The 21,306-nt window shown below is 52.0% G+C and overlaps 1 protein-coding gene across 1 annotated transcript in view; it reads left to right on the top strand.

Annotated features, from left to right (window-relative positions):
• The first annotated feature begins 20,287 nt into the window (after window positions 1-20,287).
• Window positions 20,288-21,306, top strand: part of ADAM33 (ADAM metallopeptidase domain 33) — a 141,674-nt gene continuing 140,655 nt past the window's right edge. The window contains exon 1 of the mRNA XM_060247421.1: window positions 20,288-20,429. Within this exon, the coding sequence (XP_060103404.1) occupies window positions 20,288-20,429 (142 nt within the window). The remainder of the gene's footprint in view (window positions 20,430-21,306) is intronic.

Here is a 21,306-nt window from a genome sequence, read left to right as displayed (position 1 = left end):
TGCCAGCAAAGGGCTGCAGGCAGTCAGGAGTCACGTAGGGTTGCCAACTCTGGGTTGGGAAATTCCTGGAGATTTGGGGACGGAGCTTGGGTTGAGCAAGAAATAGGGATGTGATCTCTGTAGCCTAGAGACAGGGATGCCAACCTCCAGGTGGCTAGGATTGCCAGGTCCAATTCAAGAAATATCTGGGGACTTTGGAGGGGGGAGCCAGGAGACTTTGGGGATGGAGTCAGGAGACTTTGGGGGTGGAGCCAGGAGCAAGGTTGTGACAAGCACTGTTGAACTCCAAAGGGAGTTCTGGCCACCACATTTGAAAGGACCGCACACCTTTTAAATGCCTTCCCTCCATTGGAAATCATGAAGGATGGGGCAGCTACTTTGGGGGCTCATGGAATTGGACCCCTTGCTCCAATCCTTTTGAAACTTGTAGGGTGTTCTGAGGAGAGGCACCGGATGCTATGCTGAAAATATGGTGCTTCTATATCAAAACACAGGCCCTCCCAGAGCCCCAGATATCCACAGATCAATTCTCCATTATACCCTACAGCAGGGGTGGCCAACGGTAGCTCACCAGATTTTTTTTTTGCCTACAAGTCCCATCAGCCATGCTGGTTGGAGCTGATGGGAGTTGTAGGCAAAAAAAAACATCTGGAGAGCTACCCTTGGCCACGCCTGCCCTACAGGAATCAGTCTCCATAGGACTGGGGTAGCCAAACTTGCTTAATGTTAGGAGCCGCATAGAATAAATGGCTCAGTGGTAGAGCATCTGCTTAGTAAACAGAATGTAACAGGTTCAATTCCCGGCATCTCCAACACAAAAGGGGTCCAGGCAAATAGGCATGAAAAACTTTAGCTGGAGACCCTGGAAAGCAGCTGCCAGTCTGAGTAGACAAGACTGGCTTTGATGGCCCCAGGCTCTGATTCAGTAGAAGGCAGCTTCATATGTCTAAGGGGAGGGATGGTGGCTCAGTGGTAGAGCATCTGCTTGGGAAGCAGGAGGTCCCAGGTTCAATCCCCGGCATCTCCAACTAAAAAGGGTCCAAGCAAATAGGCGTGAAAAACCTTCGCTAGAGCCGCTGCCAGTCTGAGTAGACAAGACTGACTTTGATGGACCGAGGGGGGTCTGATTCAGTAGAAGGCAGCTTCATAGAATAAATGTCAGATGTTTGAGAGCCACAAGAAAGGAAGGAAGCAAATGGAAGGGGGAGGGAGGGAGAGGTGGAAAGAAAGCCACCTTATATGCATTCCCCAACCCGCTGGCTGGCTTTGAGAGCCGCACAAAATGTGTAGAAGAGCCATAATTTGGCCACCCCTGCCGTAGGGAATGATGAAGTGCCCAGCAGACATTTCCCTCTCCTCCCCTGGCTTTTAGATGACCTTGACATGGGGGGAGAGCCTCCAAACGGGGGGATCCCCTGCCCCCACCTGGGGATTGGCAACCCTATTCATCGTGCAGACAGAGAGATGGAAATGAGAGGAAGGCAGGGCTCTGAATCACTCAGGAAAAGGGTGGAGGGGAAGGGAAAATAAACGTTTCTGCAACGGTCCTCCCCCCCCCCCCCCACCACCACAACCAGCATGATCGGATCTCGCCTGCACTGCAGGAGAGGAACGGCTCTGACCCCGCCCGAGAGGTCAGGTTGCCTGCGGCAGCAGAGGGAGAGAGGGAGGGAGAGAGGAAGCCTTGTGTTTTTTGGCCGACACACTTGGAACGGGAAATGGGGCACTGGTTGAAACGCTTCCTGAAAACGATTCCACTCCACCGCACCCCACCCCACCCCACCCCAGGCAGCAGCTGGGAGCCAGTCTGAGGCGCTAAAAAAGCCTGGAATTCCCAGCTGACCTCGATCTAGGGCTGGTGGAAGGCGCAACCCTGGAGGGCTGTCGAGGCAAGAGATGCTCAGAGGTGGGTTGCCCCCTCTGCGTAGCAACCTTGGTCTTCCTTGGGGGGATTGACCAGGGCCGAACCAGCTTGGTTTCCAAGATCCAATGAGATCAGGCTACTCTGTGCCATCCAGGTCAAGGCAAGAGAGGTTCAGAGGTGGCTTGCCCCTGCCTGCCTCTGCGTAGCAACCCTGGACTTCCTTGCTGGTCTCCCATCCAAGTACTGACCAGGGATGACCCTACTTAGCTTCTGAGATCTGATGAGACCTGGCTAGCCTGGGCCATTCAGGTCAAGGCAAAGGACAAACAGAGGTGGTTTTGCCATTGTCTGCCTCTGCATAGCAACCCTGGACTTCCTTGGGGGTCTCCCATCCAAGTACTGACCAGGGATGACCCTACTTAGCTTCTGAGATCGCATGAGATCAGGCTACCTTGGGCCATAGGCAAGAGACATTCAGAGGTGGCTTGCCCTTGCCTACCTCTGCATAGCAACCTTGGACTTCCTTGGTGGTCTCCCATCCAAGTATTGACCAGGGCCGATCCTGCTTGGTTCCCAAGATCCGATGAGATAAGGCTACCCTGTGCCATCCAGGTCAAGGCAAGAGATGTTCAGAGGTGTTTTGCCCCTACCCGCCTCTGCGTAGCAACCTTGGACTTCCTTGGGGGTTTCCCATCCAAGTATTGACCAGGGATGACCCTACTTAGCTTCTGAGATCTGATGAGACCTGGCTAGCCTGGGCCATTCAGGTCAAGGCAAAGGACAAACAGAGGTGGTTTTGCCATTGTCTGCCTCTGCATAGCAACCCTGGACTTCCTTGGGGGTCTCCCATCCAAGTACTGACCAGGGATGACCCTACTTAGCTTCTGAGATCTCATGAGATCAGGCTACCTTGGGCCATCCAGTTTCCTAGGCAAGAGACATTCAGAGGTGGCTTGCCCTTGCCTACCTCTGCATAGCAACCTTGGACTTCCTTGGTGGTCTCCCATCCAAGTATTGACCAGGGCCGATCCTGCTTGGTTCCCAAGATCCGATGAGATAAGGCTACCCTGTGCCATCCAGGTCAAGGCAAGAGATGTTCAGAGGTGTTTTGCCCCTACCCGCCTCTGCGTAGCAACCTTGGACTTCCTTGGGGGTTTCCCATCCACGTATTGACCAGGGATGACCCTACTTAGCTTCTGAGATCTGATGAGACCTGGCTAGCCTGGGCCATTCAGGTCAAGGCAAAGGACAAACAGAGGTGGTTTTGCCATTGTCTGCCTCTGCATAGCAACCCTGGACTTCCTTGGTGGTCTCCCATCCAAGTATTGACCAGGGCCAAACCTGCTTGGTTCCCAAGATCCAATGAGATCAGGATACCCTGTGCCATCCAGGTCAAGGCAAGAGATGTTCAGAGGTGTTTTGCCCCTACCTGCCTCTGCGTAGCAACCTTGGACTTCCTTGGTGGTCTCTCATCCAAGTATTGACCAGGGCTGATCCTGCTGGGCTTCCAAGATCTGATGAGATCAGACTAGCCTGAGCCACCCTGGTCCAAGTAACTGATGTATGTAGGTGGTTTGCCACTGCCAAATCTCCAGGAATTTCCCAAGCCGGATTTGGCATCCCAATCCAGTCTGTTACATTTTTTTTTTTAATTTCACTAGTCCTCTAACAAGCTTGGGGCAGTGAGGAATATTCTCCTCTGTTTCATCCTCACCACCTCCCTGTGAGGTAGGCTCTGCTAAGAGAACGTGACTGGCCCAAGGTCACCCAACAAACGTCCGCGGTAGAGCTGGGATTCGAAGCTGGTGGTCCCAGTCTGACACTTCAGCTCTTACATCCCCCCGGGGCCTTAAGCCTGCTCCCTCCCGCATTGTTTTCGTGACCCGAAATGAACTTGGGTCCAAACAGAATCATCCTTTCTGTGTCTGATAATTGCATTTTTTAAAAGCTGGGAGTTCCAGTCACAGAACTCTAGACTCTTGCCTGGCTGGGCCACTTGGCCGGAATGCCTGCAGTTCCTGAGAGCCAGTTTGGTGTAGTGGTTAAGTGTGCGGACTCTTATCTGGGAGAACCGGGTTTGATTCCCCACTCCTCCACTTGCAGCTGCTGGAATGGCCTTGGGTCAGTCCTAGCTCTCGCAGAGTTGTCCATGAAACGGCAGCTTCTGGGGGAGCTCTCTCAGCCCCACCCACCTCATGGGGTGTCTGTTGTGGGGGGAGAAGATATAGGAGATTGTGAGCCGCTCTGAGATTTGGAGTGGCGGGCGGGATATAAATCCATCATCATCAATCATCATAATCTTCTTTTTCCTTCCCCTGTTTCTCCCTGTTGTGTTTTTAGCCTTGGGTGCCAAAGCCAGTAGGGTCCATTTTGCTGCATAAGGAGAATATGAGACTCCAGACGAGGTGTGCGCAGAAGAGACTGGGAGAAGAATGTCAATTTTTCCCTTTCCTGCCTTGCTTCCAAATCCTGATGGGCAAATATTTTTGTGGGAAATGTTGTAAGCTCTTATTGTAAGCCAACCCAATAACGAACCATTCTTTGCTTCAGTTTTGACTGCGTACATGGTGGCTAACAGCGATGGCTTTGTTCATTTTAAGAACATAAGAAGAGCCCTGGTGGATCAGACCAGTGGTCCATCCATTCCAACATCCTGTCCTACTCAGTGGCCAACCAGTTCCTCTGGAGGGCCAACAACAGGGCAGAGAGGCCGAGGCCTTCCGCTGAGAACATCAGAAGAGCCCTGCTGGATCAGACCAGTGAGGGTCCATCTAGTCCAGCCTCCTGTCTTCCATAGTGGCCAACCAGTTCCTCTGGAGGGCCAACAACAGGGCATAGAGACTAAGTCTTCATAAAAACATCAGAAGAGCTCTGCTGGATCAGACTAGTGAAGGTCTATCTAGTCCAGCCTCCTGTCTCCCATAGTGGCCAACCAGTTCCTCTGGAGAGCCAACAACAGGTGGAGGCCTTCCTCTGATATGAGGTGAGAGGTCTGGAGACCAAGTCCTATGAAGAAAGGTTGAAGGAGCTGGGCATGTTTAGCCTAGAGAAGAAGACGAAGAGAACTGCAGATTTATACCCTGCCCTTCTCTCTGAATCACTCAGAGCGGCTTACCATCTGCTATATCTTCTCCCCCCACAACAGACACCCTGTGAGGTGGGTGTGGCTGAGAGGGCTCTCACAGCAGCTGCCGTTTCAAGGACAACTCCAGCAAGAGCTGTGGCTAACTCAAGGCCATTCCAACAGCTGCCAAGTGGAGGAGTGGGGAATCAACCCCGATTCTCCCAGATAAGAGTCCATGCACTTAACCACTACACCAAACTGGCTCTCTACACCAAACTGGCTCTCTTCCGAGAGGAGGCGCCTGAGAGGTGATAATATCACTTGAAGGGCTGTCCTATAGAGAATGGTGCAGAATTGTTTTCCATTGCCTCAGAAGGTCGGACCAGAACCAGTGGTTTGAAATTAAATCAGAAGAGTTTCCAGCTCAATATTAGGAAGAACTACTTGACAGAGCGATTCCTCGGTGGAACAGGCTTCCTCGGGAGGTGGTGGGCTCTCCTTCCTTGGAGGTTTTGAAACAGGCTAGATGGCCATCTGACAGCAATGAAGATCCTGTGAATTTAGGGGGAGGGGTCTGTGAGTTTCCTGCATTGTGCAGGGGGTTGGACTAGATGGCCCTGGAGGTTCTTTCCAACTCTAGGGTTCTATTAGGAAGAACTTCCTGACCATTAGAGTGGTTCCTCAGTGGAACAGGCTTCCTGAGGAGGTGGTGGGCTCGCCTTCCTTGGAGGTTTTTAAACAGAGGCTAGATGGCCATCTGACAGCAGCGCTTATCCTGTGAACTTAGGGAGAGGTATCTGTGAATTTCCTGCATTTTGCAGGGGGTTGGACTGGATGACCTTGGGGTCCCTTCCAACTCTATGATTCTATTATGTTTTCTCCTGGCTCTGGGATTCAGAGGTTTAATCTATATGAATGAGGAAGTTAAGAACATTCGTTCATATGCACATCAGATGAGCTCTGATGGGTTAGACCAGTGGTCCATCTAGTCCAGGATCCTGTCTCACACAGAGGCCAGCCAGTTTCTCCGGAGGGCCAACAACAAGGCATGGAATGTGGAGATTCCCCGTGGCCACCGTGGGTAGGAGTCATTGATAGACTTCTCCATGGATCTGTCTAATTCCCTTTGAGAGCTGTGTATTCCTGTGGCCCTCATTCCATCCTCTGGAAGCCAATTCCACATTTTGAGTCACTCTCTATGTAAAGTAGTATTTCCTTGTGTCTGTCCTGAACCTACTGCCCGTCATATTCATTTTAAATGCTGTGTAGCCGCCTCTTAAGAGCCCCGTGGCGCAGAGCGGCAAGCTGCAGTACTGCAGTCCAAGTTCGATCCTGGCGGAAGCTGGGTTCTGGTAGTCAGCTCAAGGTTGACTCAGCCTTCCATCCTTCTGAGGTTGGTCAAAGGAGTACCCAGCTTGCTGGGGGGGTAAGAAGTGTATATGACTGGGGAAGGCAATGGCAAGGAAAGGAAAGGTCCCCTGTGCAAGCACCAGTCGTTTCCGACTCTGGGGCGACGTTGCTTTCACAACGTTTTCACGGCAGACTTTTGACAGGGTGGTTTGCCATTGCCTTCCCCAGTCATCTCCACTTCCCCCCCAAGCAAGCTGGGTACTCATTTTACCGACCTCAGGTAAAATGGAAGGCTGAGTCAACCTTGGGCCAGCTACCTGAACCCAGCTTCCGCCGGAATCGAACTCAGGTTGTGAGCAGAGAGTTCAGACCACAGTACTGCAGTACTGCTGCTTTACCACTCTGCGCCATGGGGCAATCGCAAACCACCCTGTAAAAAGTCTTCAATAAAAACACTGTGAAAGCAACGTCACCCCCATGGGTCGGAAATGAGATGTGCTTGCACAGGGGACTACCTTTCCCTTTTTAGCCTCCCCCCCCTTCCCCTCCATGCTCAGATGTTCCGATTAACAGTCACACTACAGTAAGGATAAAAATATTCTGTAACCCTCCCTAGGGTCTCAGGCAGGCAGGCGAGCTATATATAAATAAAGTGAATAAATGCAACCGCCAAGTGCGTCTAAAATGGTACCACTCAAAGAGGTTAAAAGATCAAGAGTGGAATTCTAGCAAGAGCTCCTTTGCATATTAGGCCACACACCCCTGATGTAGCCACACACCCCAAGAGTGTTACAAAAAAGAGCCTTGTAAGCTCCAGGAGGATTGGCTACATCAGAGGTGTGTGGCCTAATATGCAAAGGAGCTCCTGCTAGAATTCCACCCCTGTAAAAGATCAAAAGGAAGCAGACGGTATGCTCGGAAAACATAACGTTGCAAGGATCCTGTGAAAATGTCATGCCCATTCAGGTAAGCAAGGGAAAGGAAAGGTCCCCTGTGCAAGCACCAGTCGTTTCCGACTCTGGGGGTGACGTTGCTTTCACAACGTTTACATGGCAGACTTTTGATGGGGTGGTTTGCCATTGCCTTCCCCAGTCTTTTACACTTCCCCCCCAGCAAGCTGGGGACTCCTTTGACCGACCTCGGAAGGATGGAAGGCTGAGTCAACCTCGGGCCGGCTACCTGAACCCAGCTTTCGCTGGGATCGAACTCAGGTCGTGAGCAGAGAGTCCAGATCACAGTACTGCAGTACTGCTGCTTTAGCACTCTGCGCCACGGGGCTGCTTCATGTAAGCAGACTTGTAAGCAAACTCCTTAAAACCTTGGCATGTTTCAGAATATCCGCCGGATTGTTTGGAGTGGGAGCCGGAAGTGATGGAACGTTAAACTCTTCGTTCCGCTTTTTAAAATCTAGCATTTTGGATCGTGTGCCTGAAGCTAGGCCTGTGTGTTATCTTCTTCTCCTGAGAAAGAAGAAACAGGATTTTAAAATAAGGGTGTCGAACTCATTTGTTACGAGGGCTGGATCTGACATAAATGAGAAGGAGAAGGAGAAGGAGAAGGAGAAGGAGAAGGAGAAGGAGAAGAAGAAGAAGAAGAAGAAGAAGAAGAAGAAGAAGAAGAAGAAGAAGAAGAAGAAGAAGAAGAAGAAGAAGAAGAAGAAGAAGAAGAAGAAGAAGAAGAAGAAGAAGAAGAAGATGATGATGATGATGATGATGATGATGATGATGATGATGATGATGATGATGATGATGATGATGATGATGATGATGATGGATTTATACCCCGCCCTCCACTCCGAAGAGTCTCAGAGCGGCTCACAATCTCCTTTCCCTTCCTCCCCCACAACAGACACCCTGTGAGGTAGATGAAGATACTGGGTTTATATCCCGCCCTCCACTCCGAAGAGTCTCAGAGCGGCTCACAATCTCCTTTCCCTTCCTCCCCCACAACAGACACCCTGTGAGGTAGATGAAGATACTGGGTTTATATCCCGCCCTCCACTCCGAAGAGTCTCAGAGTGGCTCACAATCTCCTTTACCTTCCTCCCCCACAACAGACACCCTGTGAGGTGGGTGGGGCTGAGAGAGCTCTCAAAGAAGCTGCCCTTTCAAGGACAACCTCTGCCAGAGCTATGGCTGACCCAAGGCCATGCCAGCAGGTGCAAGTGGAGGAGTGGGGAATCAAACCCGGTTCTCTCAGATAAGAGTCCACACACTTAACCACTACACCAAACTGGCTCTAAATGAGACCTTGTTGGGCTGGGCCATGGGTGTCCTAAAATGTAATGCCAGGTAGCGGCAAGATAAACTTTATAAAGCACACAAACGCAATTAAAGATTGAAAAACAAAACTTAAAAAAATGAAAAATGCTTAAAATATTAACACGCGTTGGTCTTAAAGGTGCCTTCTTTGTATCTCTCCCATGGGATCCAGGGAACTGGGTAAAAGAGGCTCTGGCTCTTTTCTTCCTTCCCCAGGGGACGTGGGGGGGGGGAGGAGCCTCAGCCAATAGAAGGAAGAGAGGCTTGACTCAGTAGCTCTGCTGTGCAACTGAGAGAGCCTGGGGAAGCAAGCTATTCCTCCTCCTTTCCTCCCCAAGGGAGGAGCCTCAGCCAGTGGAGAAAATGGAGGCTTTGCTCTGTAGCTCCTGTGCAGTTGAGCAAGCCTGGCAAAACAAGCTGAGACGCAGAAGGAAGCAAGAGAGAGGGAGAAGGAAGCACATGACAGCCAGTTGCTTGTGGGTCTGATAGGAGCCCTCCGGGGGCCTGATTCAGCCCCTGGGCCACATGTTTGACACCCGTTTTAAAACCTCAGGCGGAAGTGTGCTAGACGCTGGGGGAAAGGTGAGAGACGGCCAAGACAACAAATTTGTTTAAGACAATTATATCCACCTAACAACCCAGCAGGTCTTTGAGGCAACTAGCAGTTTATATTTACTCTGTTGATACTTGTTCTAACCACTGTGACACACTGGTGCAGCGGCAGCATAGCTTTCCACGTCCCTTGGGGTTCTCGAACACGCTGGCTTCCAAGCTGCGTTGAATCGAGCGAACGGCCCAAAGAGCCAGTGGGGCAGTGGGCAGAGTTCCAATCTGTCTCGACCTGCCCTTGAAGTTGGAGTTGGTGGTGAATTGCGGTGCTGAGTGATCATCACATGCCTCTTGACCTTAAAACTCTGACTTCCTGGAACCAGCCAGCCGGCTGCTGTGTGAGACAGAATGCTGGACTTAAGGAGCCTTCGGTCTGATCCAGAACATAAGAGAAACCCTGTTGAATCAGGGCAATGGCCCATCCCATCCAACACTCTGTGTCACATAAGAACATAAGAGAAGCCCTGTTGGATCAGGCCAATGGCCCATCTAGTCCAACACTCTGTGCCACATAAGAACATAAGAGAAGCCATGTTGAATCAGGCCAGTGGCCCATCCAGTCCAACACTCTGTGTCACATAAGAAGATAAGAGAAGCCATATTGGATCAGGCCAGTGGCCCCTCCAGTCCAACACTCTGTGTCACATAAGAACATAAGAGAACCCATGTTGGATCAGGCCAGTGGCCCATCCCATCCAACACTCTGTGTCACATAAGAACATAAGAGAAGCCATGTTGAATCAGGCCAGTGGCCCATCCCATCCAACACTCTGTGTCACATAAGAACATAAGAGAAGCCATGTTGGATCAGGCCAGTGGCGCTTCCCGTCCAACACTTTGTGTCACATAAGAGAAGCTATGTTGGATCAGGCCAGTGGCCCCTCCAGTCCAACACTCTGTGTCACATAAGAGAAGCCATGTTGAATCAGGCCAGTGGCCCATCCAGTCCAACACTCTGTGTCACATAAGAACATAAGAGAAGCCATGTTGGATCAGGCCAGTGGCCCATCCAGTCCAACACTCTGTGTCACATAAGAACATAAGAGAAGCCATGTTGAATCAGGCCAGTGGCGCTTCCTGTCCAACACTGTGTCACATAAGAACATAAGAGAAGCTATGTTGGATCAGGCCACTGGTGCTTCCCGTCCAACACTGTGTCACATAAGAACATAAGAGAAGCCATGTTGGATCAGGCCAGTGGCGCTTCCCGTCCAACACTGTGTCACATAAGAACATAAGAGAAGCTATGTTGGATCAGGCCAGTGGCCCCTCCAGTCCAACACTCTGTGTCACATAAGAGAAGCCATGTTGAATCAGGCCAGTGGCCCATCCAGTCCAACACTCTGTGTCACATAAGAACATAAGAGAAGCCATGTTGGATCAGGTCAGTGGCCCATCCAGTCCAACACTCTGTGTCACATAAGAACATAAGAGAAGCCATATTGGATCAGGCCAGTGGCCCCTCCAGTCCAACACTCTGTGTCACAGAAGAATATAAGAGAAGCCCTGTTGGATCAGGCCTATGGCCCATCCAGTCCAACACTCTGTGTCACAGAAGAACATAAGAGAAGCCCTGTTGGATCAGGCCAATGGCCCCTCCAGTCCAACACTCTGTGTCACATAAGAACATAAGAGAAGCCCTGTTGGATCAGGCCAATGGCCCATCCAGTCCAACACTCTGTGTCACGGAAGAACATAAGAGAAGCCCTGTTGGATCAGGCCAATGGCCCATCCAGTCCAACACTCTGTCACAGAAGAACATAACAGAAGCCCTGTTGGATCAGGCCAATGGCCCATCCAGTCCAACACTCTGTCACAGAAGAACATAAGAGAAGCCCTGTTGGATCAGGCCAATGGCCCCTCCAGTCCAACACTCTGTGTCACATAAGAACATAACAGAAGCCCTGTTGGATCAGGCCAATGGCCCCTCCAGTCCAACACTCTGCGTCACATAAGAACATAACAGAAGCCCTGTTGGATCAGGCCAATGGCCCATCCAGTCCAACACTCTGTGTCACAGAAGAACATAAGAGAAGCCCTGTTGGATCAGGCCAATGGCCCATCCAGTCCAACACTCTGTGTCACAGAAGAACATAAGAGAAGCCCTGTTGGATCAGGCCAATGGCCCCTCCCGTCCAACACTCTGTGTCACAGAAGAACATAAGAGAAGCCCTGTTGGATCAGGCCAATGGCCCCTCCAGTCCAACACTCTGTGTCACAGAAGAACATAAGAGAAGCCCTGTTGGATCAGGCCAATGGCCCCTCCAGTCCAACACTCTGTGTCACAGAAGAACATAAGAGAAGCCCTGTTGGATCAGGCCAGTGGCCCCTCCAGTCCAACACTCTGTGTCACAGAAGAACATAAGAGAAGCCCTGTTGGATCAGGCCAGTGGCCCCTCCAGTCCAACACTCTGTGTCACAGAAGAACATAAGAGAAGCCCTGTTGGATCAGGCCAATGGCCCATCCAGTCCAACACTCTGTGTCACATAAGAACATAAGAGAAGCCCTGTTGGATCAGGCCTCTGGCCCATCCATTCCACCTTGTGTACATGTGGCTTCTGAGCTGCAGTTTGGCCACCCCGGCTTATACCTTGAATAAAACATTGTTGGTCTTAAAGGTGCCCCTGGACTCCAGCTGCTTCAGACCGATACAGCTGCCCATCTGAATCTTTGTTTAAATCCATAATGCATTGCGGTTTCCCGACAACCTTCTCAGGAGCATGATGTAAAAAGGAGCCTCAGAACGACAAGCCCATGATGCAGTGCGACTGTGTTTGAAACAGGCTTCAAGGAAGGAACTTTGAGCAGGGGGCGAGTTTCTACTCCATGTGTTGGAGAAGGTGCCTTTCTTCCCACATTGGATGAAGCATTTCAGTTTAGAAAAGAGATTGGGGGTCCGGGGGCGGGGGGGATATGATAAAGTTTTCCAAAACGATGCATGGGTTGGAGAGCGTTGGCCAAGAGAACTTTTCCCCCTTCTCCCCAAATACTAGAACTCAAGAGCATCCGATGAAGCCGACGGGCAGGAGGTTCAGGGCGGACAAAAGGAAATACTACTTGACACAGAGAGCGATTCAAAGGTGGCATTCGCTGCCAGAGGATGTGGTGACAGCCACAGGAATAAGCAGCTTTCATGGAGGATAAATCTATCACTGGCTACTAGCCATGGCAACGGAGGGAAGCCTCCCCATTCAGAGGCAGTCACCCTCAGAATTCCAGAGCCCGGAGCAGGGCCGGAGCGTGGCAGTAGCCCACGTAGATGGCTGCCTAGGGCGCCTGCCACTGTTCACCTCCCTCCGCCTCCGATGTCCGCTGCCCTCCTGCTCCAAGCCGCCCTCGGGAGGAACCTCCCAAGCCCATCCAGTTCTTAAGAGACACAGTGTTGGACTGGATGGGCCATTGGCCTGATCCAACATGGCTTCTCTTATGTTCTTATGTGACACAGAGTGTTGGACTGGATGGGCCATTGGCCTGATCCAACAGGGCTTCTCTTATGTTCTTATGTGACACAGAGTGTTGGACGCGATGGGCCATTGGCCTGATCCAACAGGGCTTCTCTTATGTTCTTATGTGACACAGAGTGTTGGACTGGATGGGCCACTGGCCTGATCCAGCAGGGCTTCTCTTATGTTCTTATGTGACACAGGCCTGAAGGGCATATCCACACACACAACTCACAACGCATCAAGTCCTGCAGCGATAGGCAAGGGGCGAAACGGCAGGTGGAAGGTGCCACTGGAAGCCGCAGTCCCGATCCTGCATGTAGGCGGTTCAGGATATTGGTCGCCTGATGCTAACCCGGAGACGAAAGCATCTTTCGGCAGCACCCTGAACGACCAAGCAGCCTTATCTAGGGACAGCACTGCTTGCTCCACACGGAGAGGGGCCTAGAAAAGGTGGCCTAAACAAAGCTCGTCTCCCCCACCCCAGTTGGCTAGCCGCGGTCAACGGGCATCCTTACTTGCGGTCGAAAAATAACAACAAAGAAAAGGCATGCACCTGCCTCACAAAGTGTGCAAAGACTAAAGCTTGCGTGTTGGAACATCAGAACCATGCTTGACACAGTAGGCAGTGGTCGCCCTGAACGACGCTCTGCTCTAGTTGCCCACGAACTTCTCAGGTTGAATATCGACATAGCAGCTCTCAGTGAGGTCCGTTTCCCTGAGGAAGGTAGTCTTCAAGAACACGGTGCTGGCTATACCCTCTACTGGTCGGGTAAGTCAAAGGCTGAGAGCCGCCTTTCTGGCGTTGGCTTCATGGTCAGGAACTCCATTGCCTCCAAACTCGAAAACCTTCCAACAGGTCACTCAGATCGCATCATGTCCATGCGCCTCCCACTTCAAAACAAGCAGCATGCAACACTCTTCAGTGTGTATGCCCCAACCCTTCAAGCAGATCCTGCAGAAAAGAACAAGTTCTATGCTGATCTACGCAACCTCGTACGGAAAACCCCTACAGAGGACAAGGTGATCATCCTTGGCGACTTCAATGCCAGAGTAGGTAAAGACTCGGAAGCCTGGAAAGGAGTACTTGGCAAACACGGCATTGGCAACTGCAATGACAACGGGCGCCTCCTGCTAGAATTCTGCATGGAGCACCAGCTCACCATCACCAACACTATCTTCCAGCAGAAGAACAGTCTGAAGACAACCTGGATGCACCCACGGTCCAAGCATTGGCACCTTATCGACTACATTCTGGTGCGCCAGAGAGACCTTCGAGATGTCTTACACACCCGAGTAATGCCCAGCGCAGAATGTCATACGGATCATCGTCTTGTACGCTGCAATCTCCGTCTTCACTTTAAACCCACACCCAGGAGAGGAGGTATCCCTCGGAGGAAGTTTAAGGTTGGCAGCCTCCAGTCAGCCGAAGTTAAAGCTGCCTTCCAGGCAAAACTCCAGTCAAGAATTGAGGACCTCAGTTGCCCCACAGACCCTTCTCCAGAAGCACTCTGGGAACACCTAAAAACTACCGTCCTGCAGATCTCTGAAGAAGTCCTCGGGTTCTCCACAAGGAAGAACAAGGACTGGTTTGATGAGAACAATCAAGAGATCCAAGAATTACTGGCAAAAAAGAGATCTGCCTACCAAGCACATCTTGCTCAGCCCTCCTGTCCTGGGAAAAAAGCAACCTTTCGCGCTGTATGTAGCAACCTCCAGCGCAAGCTTCGAGACATTCAGAATGAGTGGTGGACCAAGCTTGCAGAGAGAACCCAGCTGTGTGCAGACACTGGTGATTTAAGAGGGTTCTACGAAGCCCTGAAGGCAGTATATGGTCCATCATATCAGGCTCAGAGTCCCTTGCATAGTGCAGACGGCCAAGTGCTCCTCACAGACAAGGCATCCATACTGAACCGGTGGTCAGAGTATTTTCAGGTTCTCTTCAGTGCCAACCGCGTAGTTCAAGATTCAGCAATCCACCTCACCCCACTTCAACCGGTGAAAACAGAGTTGGATGAGATCCCCACCCTAGAAGAGACTGTTAAAGCCATCAAGCAACTGAAAAGTGGCAAGGCAGCAGGAGTTGATGGAATTCCACCAGAGATCTGGAAGCATGGGGGCACAGTACTACATAGCTCACTTCACAAAGTACTTGTCACCTGCTGGGAACAAGGCAAATTACCACAGGACTTTCGCGATGCAATCATCATCACCCTATACAAGAACAAAGGGGAAAAGTCAGACTGCTCCAACTACCGGGGAATAACCCTGCTCTCCATCGCAGGCAAAATCCTTGCCAGAATACTCCTGAACAGACTGGTGCCCACCATTGCAGAAGAACTCCTCCCAGAGAGCCAGTGCGGCTTCAGAGCTAACAGGAGCACCACCGACATGGTATTTGTTCTCAGGCAGCTCCAAGAGAAATGCAGGGAACAGAACAAGGGTCTGTATGTGACTTTTGTCGACCTTACCAAAGCTTTCGATACCGTTAGCAGGAAAGGCCTGTGGCAAATCTTGGAACGTTTAGGATGTCCCCCAAGGTTCCTCAGCATGATCATCCAGCTACACGAAGACCAGCGAGGCCAAGTCAGACACTGCAACGACCTCTCGGAGCCCTTCCCAATAGGCACAGGTGTAAAGCAAGGCTGCGTTCTCGCGCCAACTCTCTTTACGATCTTCTTTAGCATGATGCTTCAAAGAGCCGCAGTAGATCTAGATGAGGACGATGGTGTCTACATCCGCTATCGCACCGATGGCAGCCTGTTCAACCTGAGGCGACTAAAGGCACACTCCAAGACAATGGAAAAACTCATCCGAGAGCTACTGTTTGCTGATGATGCTGCACTCGTCTCCCACTCGGTATCAGCTCTGCAGCATATGACGTCCTGCTTTGCAGAGGCTGCCAAGCTATTCGGCCTAGAAGTTAGTCTGAAGAAGACAGAAGTTCTCCACCAGCCTGCACCCCAGGAAGATTATCACCCTCCCTGCATCACTGTGGGTGAATCAGTTCTGAAGACAGTCCAGCAGTTCAGCTACCTGGGGTGCATCATCTCCTCAGATGCCAAGATCGACAAGGAGATTGACAACAGGCTGGCAAAGGCAAACCGTGCATTTGGCCGACTGCACAAAAGAGTGTGGAGCAACAAGCATCTGAAAAAAGGCACAAAGATCAATGTTTACAAAGCGGTTGTGATGACAACCCTCATCTATGGCTCCGAATTGTGGGTTTTATACCGTCATCACCTGCGACTCCTTGAGCGCTTTCATCAGCGCTGCCTTCGCACCATCCTCAACATCCACTGGAGTGACTTTGTGACCAACACTGAAGTCCTCAAGCGGGCAGAGGTTACCAGCATCGAGGCACTGCTGTTGAAGACGCAGCTGCGCTGGGCAGGGCATATTTCTAGGATGGAAAACCACCGCCTTCCCAAGATTGCCCTGTATGGCGAACTCTCCACCGGCCATCGAAATAGAGGGGCACCAAAGAAGAGGTACAAGGACTCCTTGAAGAAATCCCTTAGCACCTGTCACATCAACCATCACCAGTGGTCTGACCTAGCCTCAGATCGCAAAGCATGGAGGCACACCATCCACCAGGCTGTCTCTTCCTTTGAGAACACACGCATAGCTGGTCTTGAGGACAAAAGGAGATTGAGGAAGAATCGCACTGCTACAGGACCAACCCTAAATCAGACTTTTCCCTGCAGCCGCTGTGGCCGGACCTGCCTGTCCCACATTGGTCTTGTCAGCCACCAGCGAGCCTGCAGCAAACGTGGACTATTGCACCCTTCTTAAATCTTCGTTCGCGAAGCCAAGCCGAGAGAGAGAGAGATGTGACACAGAGTGTTGGACTGGATGGGCCATTGGCCTGATCCAACAGGGCTTCTCTTATGTTCTTATGTGACACAGAGTGCTGGACTGGATGGGCCATTGGCCTGATCCAACAGGGCTTCTCTTATGTTCTTCTGTGACACAGAGTGCTGGACTGGATGGGCCATAGGCCTGATCCAACAGGGCTTCTCTTATGTTCTTCTGTGACACAGAGTGTTGGACTGGATGGGCCATTGGCCTGATCCAACAGGGCTTCTCTTATGTTCTTATGTGACACAGAGTGTTGGACTGGAGGGGCCACTGGCCTGACCCAACAGGGCTTCTCTTATGTTCTTATGTGACACACATGTCAGTACAAGGTGCTGGTCATCACCTTTAAAGCCCTTTATGGCCTGGGACCTGCCTACCTGAAGGACCGTCTCTCCCCACATGTTCCCCAGAGAGTGCTGAGATCGGGAACCCAAAATCTTCTTGCTATCCCTGGGCCAAAAGAAGCCCGCTTAAAATCCACTAGAGACAGGGCCTTCTCTGTTATGGCCTCTACATGGTGGAATCAGCTGCCGGAGGAGGTGAGGGCCCCGCGGGACCTTGTTCAGTTCCGCAGGGCCTGTAAGACGACCCTCTTCCGGCTAGCTTATACCTAGCTGAGACGAGAAACTCAATGTAGCCTGCCAGACTCCTGTTCACATAACCTTGGAATGTTTATTGGTTTAAAGGTTTTATCTGTTTTAAATGTTTTAATTGTTTATTTATTCAAATAATTGTTTAATTTCATGTTTGACTAACTGTCGGGAGCCACCCTGAGCCACTTGTGGGAATGGTGGGATACAAATCATAAATAAATGAATAAATAAATAAATAAAATGTGGCTCTTTCACACATATTGTGTGGCTCTTGAAGCTCCCACTGTCCCATGAGCTGGCTTGGAGATGGCAATTCTCTCTTTAAATTGCTTCTCCAAGCCAGCTGGCGGCTGGGGGGATGCATTTAAAGTTGCTTGCTTTCCACCTCCCTCTCCCCCATCTATTTGCCTGCCCTCCTTCCTGTTTTGTGGCTCTCAAACATCTGGCGTTCATAGAACAAAGCAGGAGACAAGCGGCACCTTTAAGACCAACGACGTTTTATTCGGAATGCAAGCTTTTGCATTCTCTGAAGCAGACTTCATCAGACAAAACTGGAAATGGCAAGCCATCTTTAAATCCCGGTTTTGTCTGATGATGTCTGCTTAAGAGCATCCGAAAGCTTGCATTCTGAATAAAACTTAGTTGGTCTTAAAGGTGACATTCGTCTACTGCTTTGTTCTATTGCTTCAAATCCACACGGCTGCCCACTTGGATCTATCTGATGTTCATGTCTTTGAGCTCTCAAACATCTGACATTTATTTTATATTTGTTGTTGTTCAGTTGAGCAGTCGAGTCCGACTCTTTGCGACCTCATGGACCAAGTCACGCCAGGCCCTCCTGTCTTCCACCATCCTCCAAAGTCTGCTCAAATTCGTGTTTGTGACATCAGTAACGCTGTCCAGCCATCTCATCTTTTGCCGTCCCCTTCTTCTTCTTTGGCCTTCTGTCTTTCCCAGCATCAGGGTCTTCTCCAGGGAGTGCTCCCTTCTCATTGGGTGGCCAAAGGATTTGAGCTTCAGCTTCAGCATCTGACCTTCCAGGGAACAGTCTGGGTTGATTTCCCTTAGGACTGACTGACTGGATCTTCTTGCAGTCCAAGGGACTCTCAAGAGTCTTCCTCGGGGAGTGCTCCCTTCTCATTGGGTGGCCAAAGGATTGGCGCTTCAGCTTCAGCATCTGACCTTCCAGGGAACAGTCTGGGTTGATTTCCCTTAGGACTGACTGATTGGATCTTCTTGCAGTCCAAGGGACTCTCAAGAGTCTTCTCCAAGGAGTGCTCCCTTCTCATTGGGTGGCCAAAGGATTTGAGCTTCAGCTTCAGCATCTGACCTTCCAAGGAACAGTCTAGGCTGATTTCCCTTAGGACTGACTGATTGGATCTTCTTGCAGTCCAAGGGACTCTCAAGAGTCTTCCTCGGGGAGTGCTCCCTTCTCATTGGGTGGCCAAAGGATTGGCGCTTCAGCTTCAGCATCTGACCTTCCAGGGAACAGTCTGGGTTGATTTCCCTTAGGACTGACTGATTGGATCTTCTTGCAGTCCAAGGGACTCTCAAGAGTCTTCTCCAAGGAGTGCTCCCTTCTCATTGGGTGGCCAAAGGATTTGAGCTTCAGCTTCAGCATCTGACCTTCCAAGGAACAGTCTGGGCTGATTTCCCTTAGGACTGACTGATTGGATCTTCTTGCAGTCCAAGGGACTCTCGAGAGTCTTCTCCAGGAAGTGCTCCCTTCTCATTGGGTGGCCAAAGGATTTGAGCTTCAGCTTCAGCATCTGACCTTCCAGGGGACAGTCAGGGTTAATTTCCCTTAGGACTGATGGATTTTATATAGCTCTTACATTAAGCACGTTTGGCCACCCCTGGTATAAGCTTTTGTGGGCATGCACACTTCTTCAGATACAGCGAGATGGAACTTCCCAGTCTACCTCTATATATGGACTTTTAGTTTCCGTTTCATTGGATCTGAAGAAGTGTGATCTGAAGAAGTTTCACTGGATCTGAAGAAGTGTGCCCGCACTCCAGTAAAGGATCTAAGATGAATAAAGGATTGAAACAAAGACGCTGCGAAGGTGGATTTCCTCCAACCGTCTCTGCGAAGATGGTGAGGGGTCTGGAGACCAAGTTCTATGAGGAAAGGTTGAAGGAGCTGGTCATGTTTAGCCTGGAGAGGAGGCGGCTGAGAGGTGATAGGATCACCATCTTTAAGTACTAGAAGGGCTGTCCTATAGAGAGGATGGTGTGGAATTGTTTTCTGTGGCCCTGGAAGGTAGGACCAGAACCAACGGGTCCTGACCGTTCGAGCAGTTCCTCAGTGGAACAGGCTTCCTTCTTGGGAGGAGTTGGGCTCTCCTTCCTTGGAGGTTTTTCCACAGAGGCTAGATGGCCCTCTGACAGCAATGAGGATCCTGTGAATTTAGGGGGAAATGTTTGTGAGTTTCCTGCATTGTGCAGGGGGTTGGACTTGACTTAGGGGGGGCCAACGGTAGCTCTCCAGATGTTTTTTGCCTATAACTCCCATCAGCCCCAGCCATTGGCCACGCTGGCTGGGGCTGATGGGAGTTGTAGGGGGGGAACATCTGGAGAGCTACCGTTGGCCACCCCTGGACTAGATGACCCTAGAGCAGGGGTGGCCAACGGTAGCTCTCCAGATGCTTTTTTGCCTACGACTCCCATCAGCCCCAGCCATTGGCCACGCCGGCTGGGGCTGATGGGAGTTGTAGGCAAAAAAAACCTCTGGAGAGCTACCGTTGGTCACCCTTGGCCTAGATGACCCTCGAGGTCCCTTCCAACTCTATGATTCTAGGATTCCTCTTCCCCTTTCCCCCGGGGGGCTCCAGCGCTCCCAGCTGCTTCTGGCTCCTAGAGTGCCAGCCAGCCGGAGGAAAGGAGGATCCGCACAGCTGTCCCTCTCCAAGCAAGCGTTTCTGGGGCCCGCTTTGTTTTCCCGAGGCCGCCCTGCCAAAGTCATCAGCGCCGGCCTAGGAGGGGGGCAGGACGGAGGCTGGTCTGGCCGCGCGTCTCTTCTTGGCGCAGGGGTGGGAAGAGGGCGCGTGGGGCGGGCCGGGCTCTCCTTGCTGGGAGGGGTCTGGGAGAGGGCGGGGGGGGGAGGAGGGCTCCCAATGTGCTTCTCATTAGAGCAGGCGAGGGGGAGCGAGGGAGAAGAGGGCAGCCGCCGCGGGCGAGAGAGGAGGGACGAGAGCGCAAAAGCGCAGAGCGCAGGAGGGGTTCGGAGGAGCGCCCTGGGATGGAAAGGGGAGCCCGGCTCCGGAGCAGCGCTTGCGGGGAGCTCCGGGGACCGTCGAGGGGGCGCTGCTCGCACTTGGCGTCGTCGCTGCTGCTGCTGCTGCTGCTGCTCTCCGGCCATGGGGGCGTCTCCAAAGCGCACGGTAAGAAGCCGGGGAGGGGATCTCTCGCCTGGGTCTGTTTGGGGGAACAGGCGAAGGGTTTGGGCCGGGTGGGCTGCAGGGCAAAGCGTGCAACGGACCTCCCTTTTTGCAAGAGGGTGGCCGGGAGGAAAGGGGGGGGGCGGCGGAGCGCAGCGCCCTTCACCCGGGCGTTGGGGCGGCGAGGGAGAGAAGGAATCGGGTGAGGTGGGGGGGGGGGGATCGTGCATGAAGTTGGATCGTCCCGGATCCAAAGGGGGGGGGAGATATTGCGGCCAAGTCGATGCCTCCCTCCCTCCCCGCCAGGGCCGGCTCTGCCGCTAGGCGATTGCCTAGGGCGCCTGCCTTTTGGGGGACCCCGAATTGGGTGCTCCCGGTGCGACTTGGTGATGTTGTCTGTCTGTGTGTGTGTGTGTGGGGGAGAAGTTAGCCTAGGGTGCCAGGCAGTCTAGGGTGAGCCCCGCCACCACCCCACACGCCCCCCCCCCCCGACCCTGCCCTCTGGCCGAGATTCCTGGGGTTACTCGCCGTTTGGGAAGACCGGGCGGCTCGAAGGGTTAATGCAAAGGAATTCTGGATATATATGGCAATGTTCCTCGCCGGATGGTGCGGCCGGCCGCTCCTCACCTTCGCCTCGGGTCCTTGCAGAGGGACTGGGCGATCTTTTTGAAAAGTTTTCTTGGCGGGGTGGGGGTGAGGGTGGGATGTAGAGCTCAGACCGTCGGGAGGACAAGCGGGAACGGTCTCTCCGGGTGGCAGGGCGAGGAGGCGCGCAGAAAGGACGCGCCCGCTTGCCCCCCTTAGGAAATGCAGGCGAACGGAGGCTCTTTCGAAGGGTACCCCGTCCCGGGAATGGAGCACGCAATCCCAGGTTTGGAGG

Source organism: Heteronotia binoei, chromosome 9 (assembly GCF_032191835.1).
Source record: "Heteronotia binoei isolate CCM8104 ecotype False Entrance Well chromosome 9, APGP_CSIRO_Hbin_v1, whole genome shotgun sequence".
Lineage (NCBI taxonomy): Eukaryota > Metazoa > Chordata > Lepidosauria > Squamata > Gekkonidae > Heteronotia > Heteronotia binoei.
Note: the sequence above shows the minus strand (reverse complement) of the source record. Positions and strands in the feature narration are given on the sequence as shown.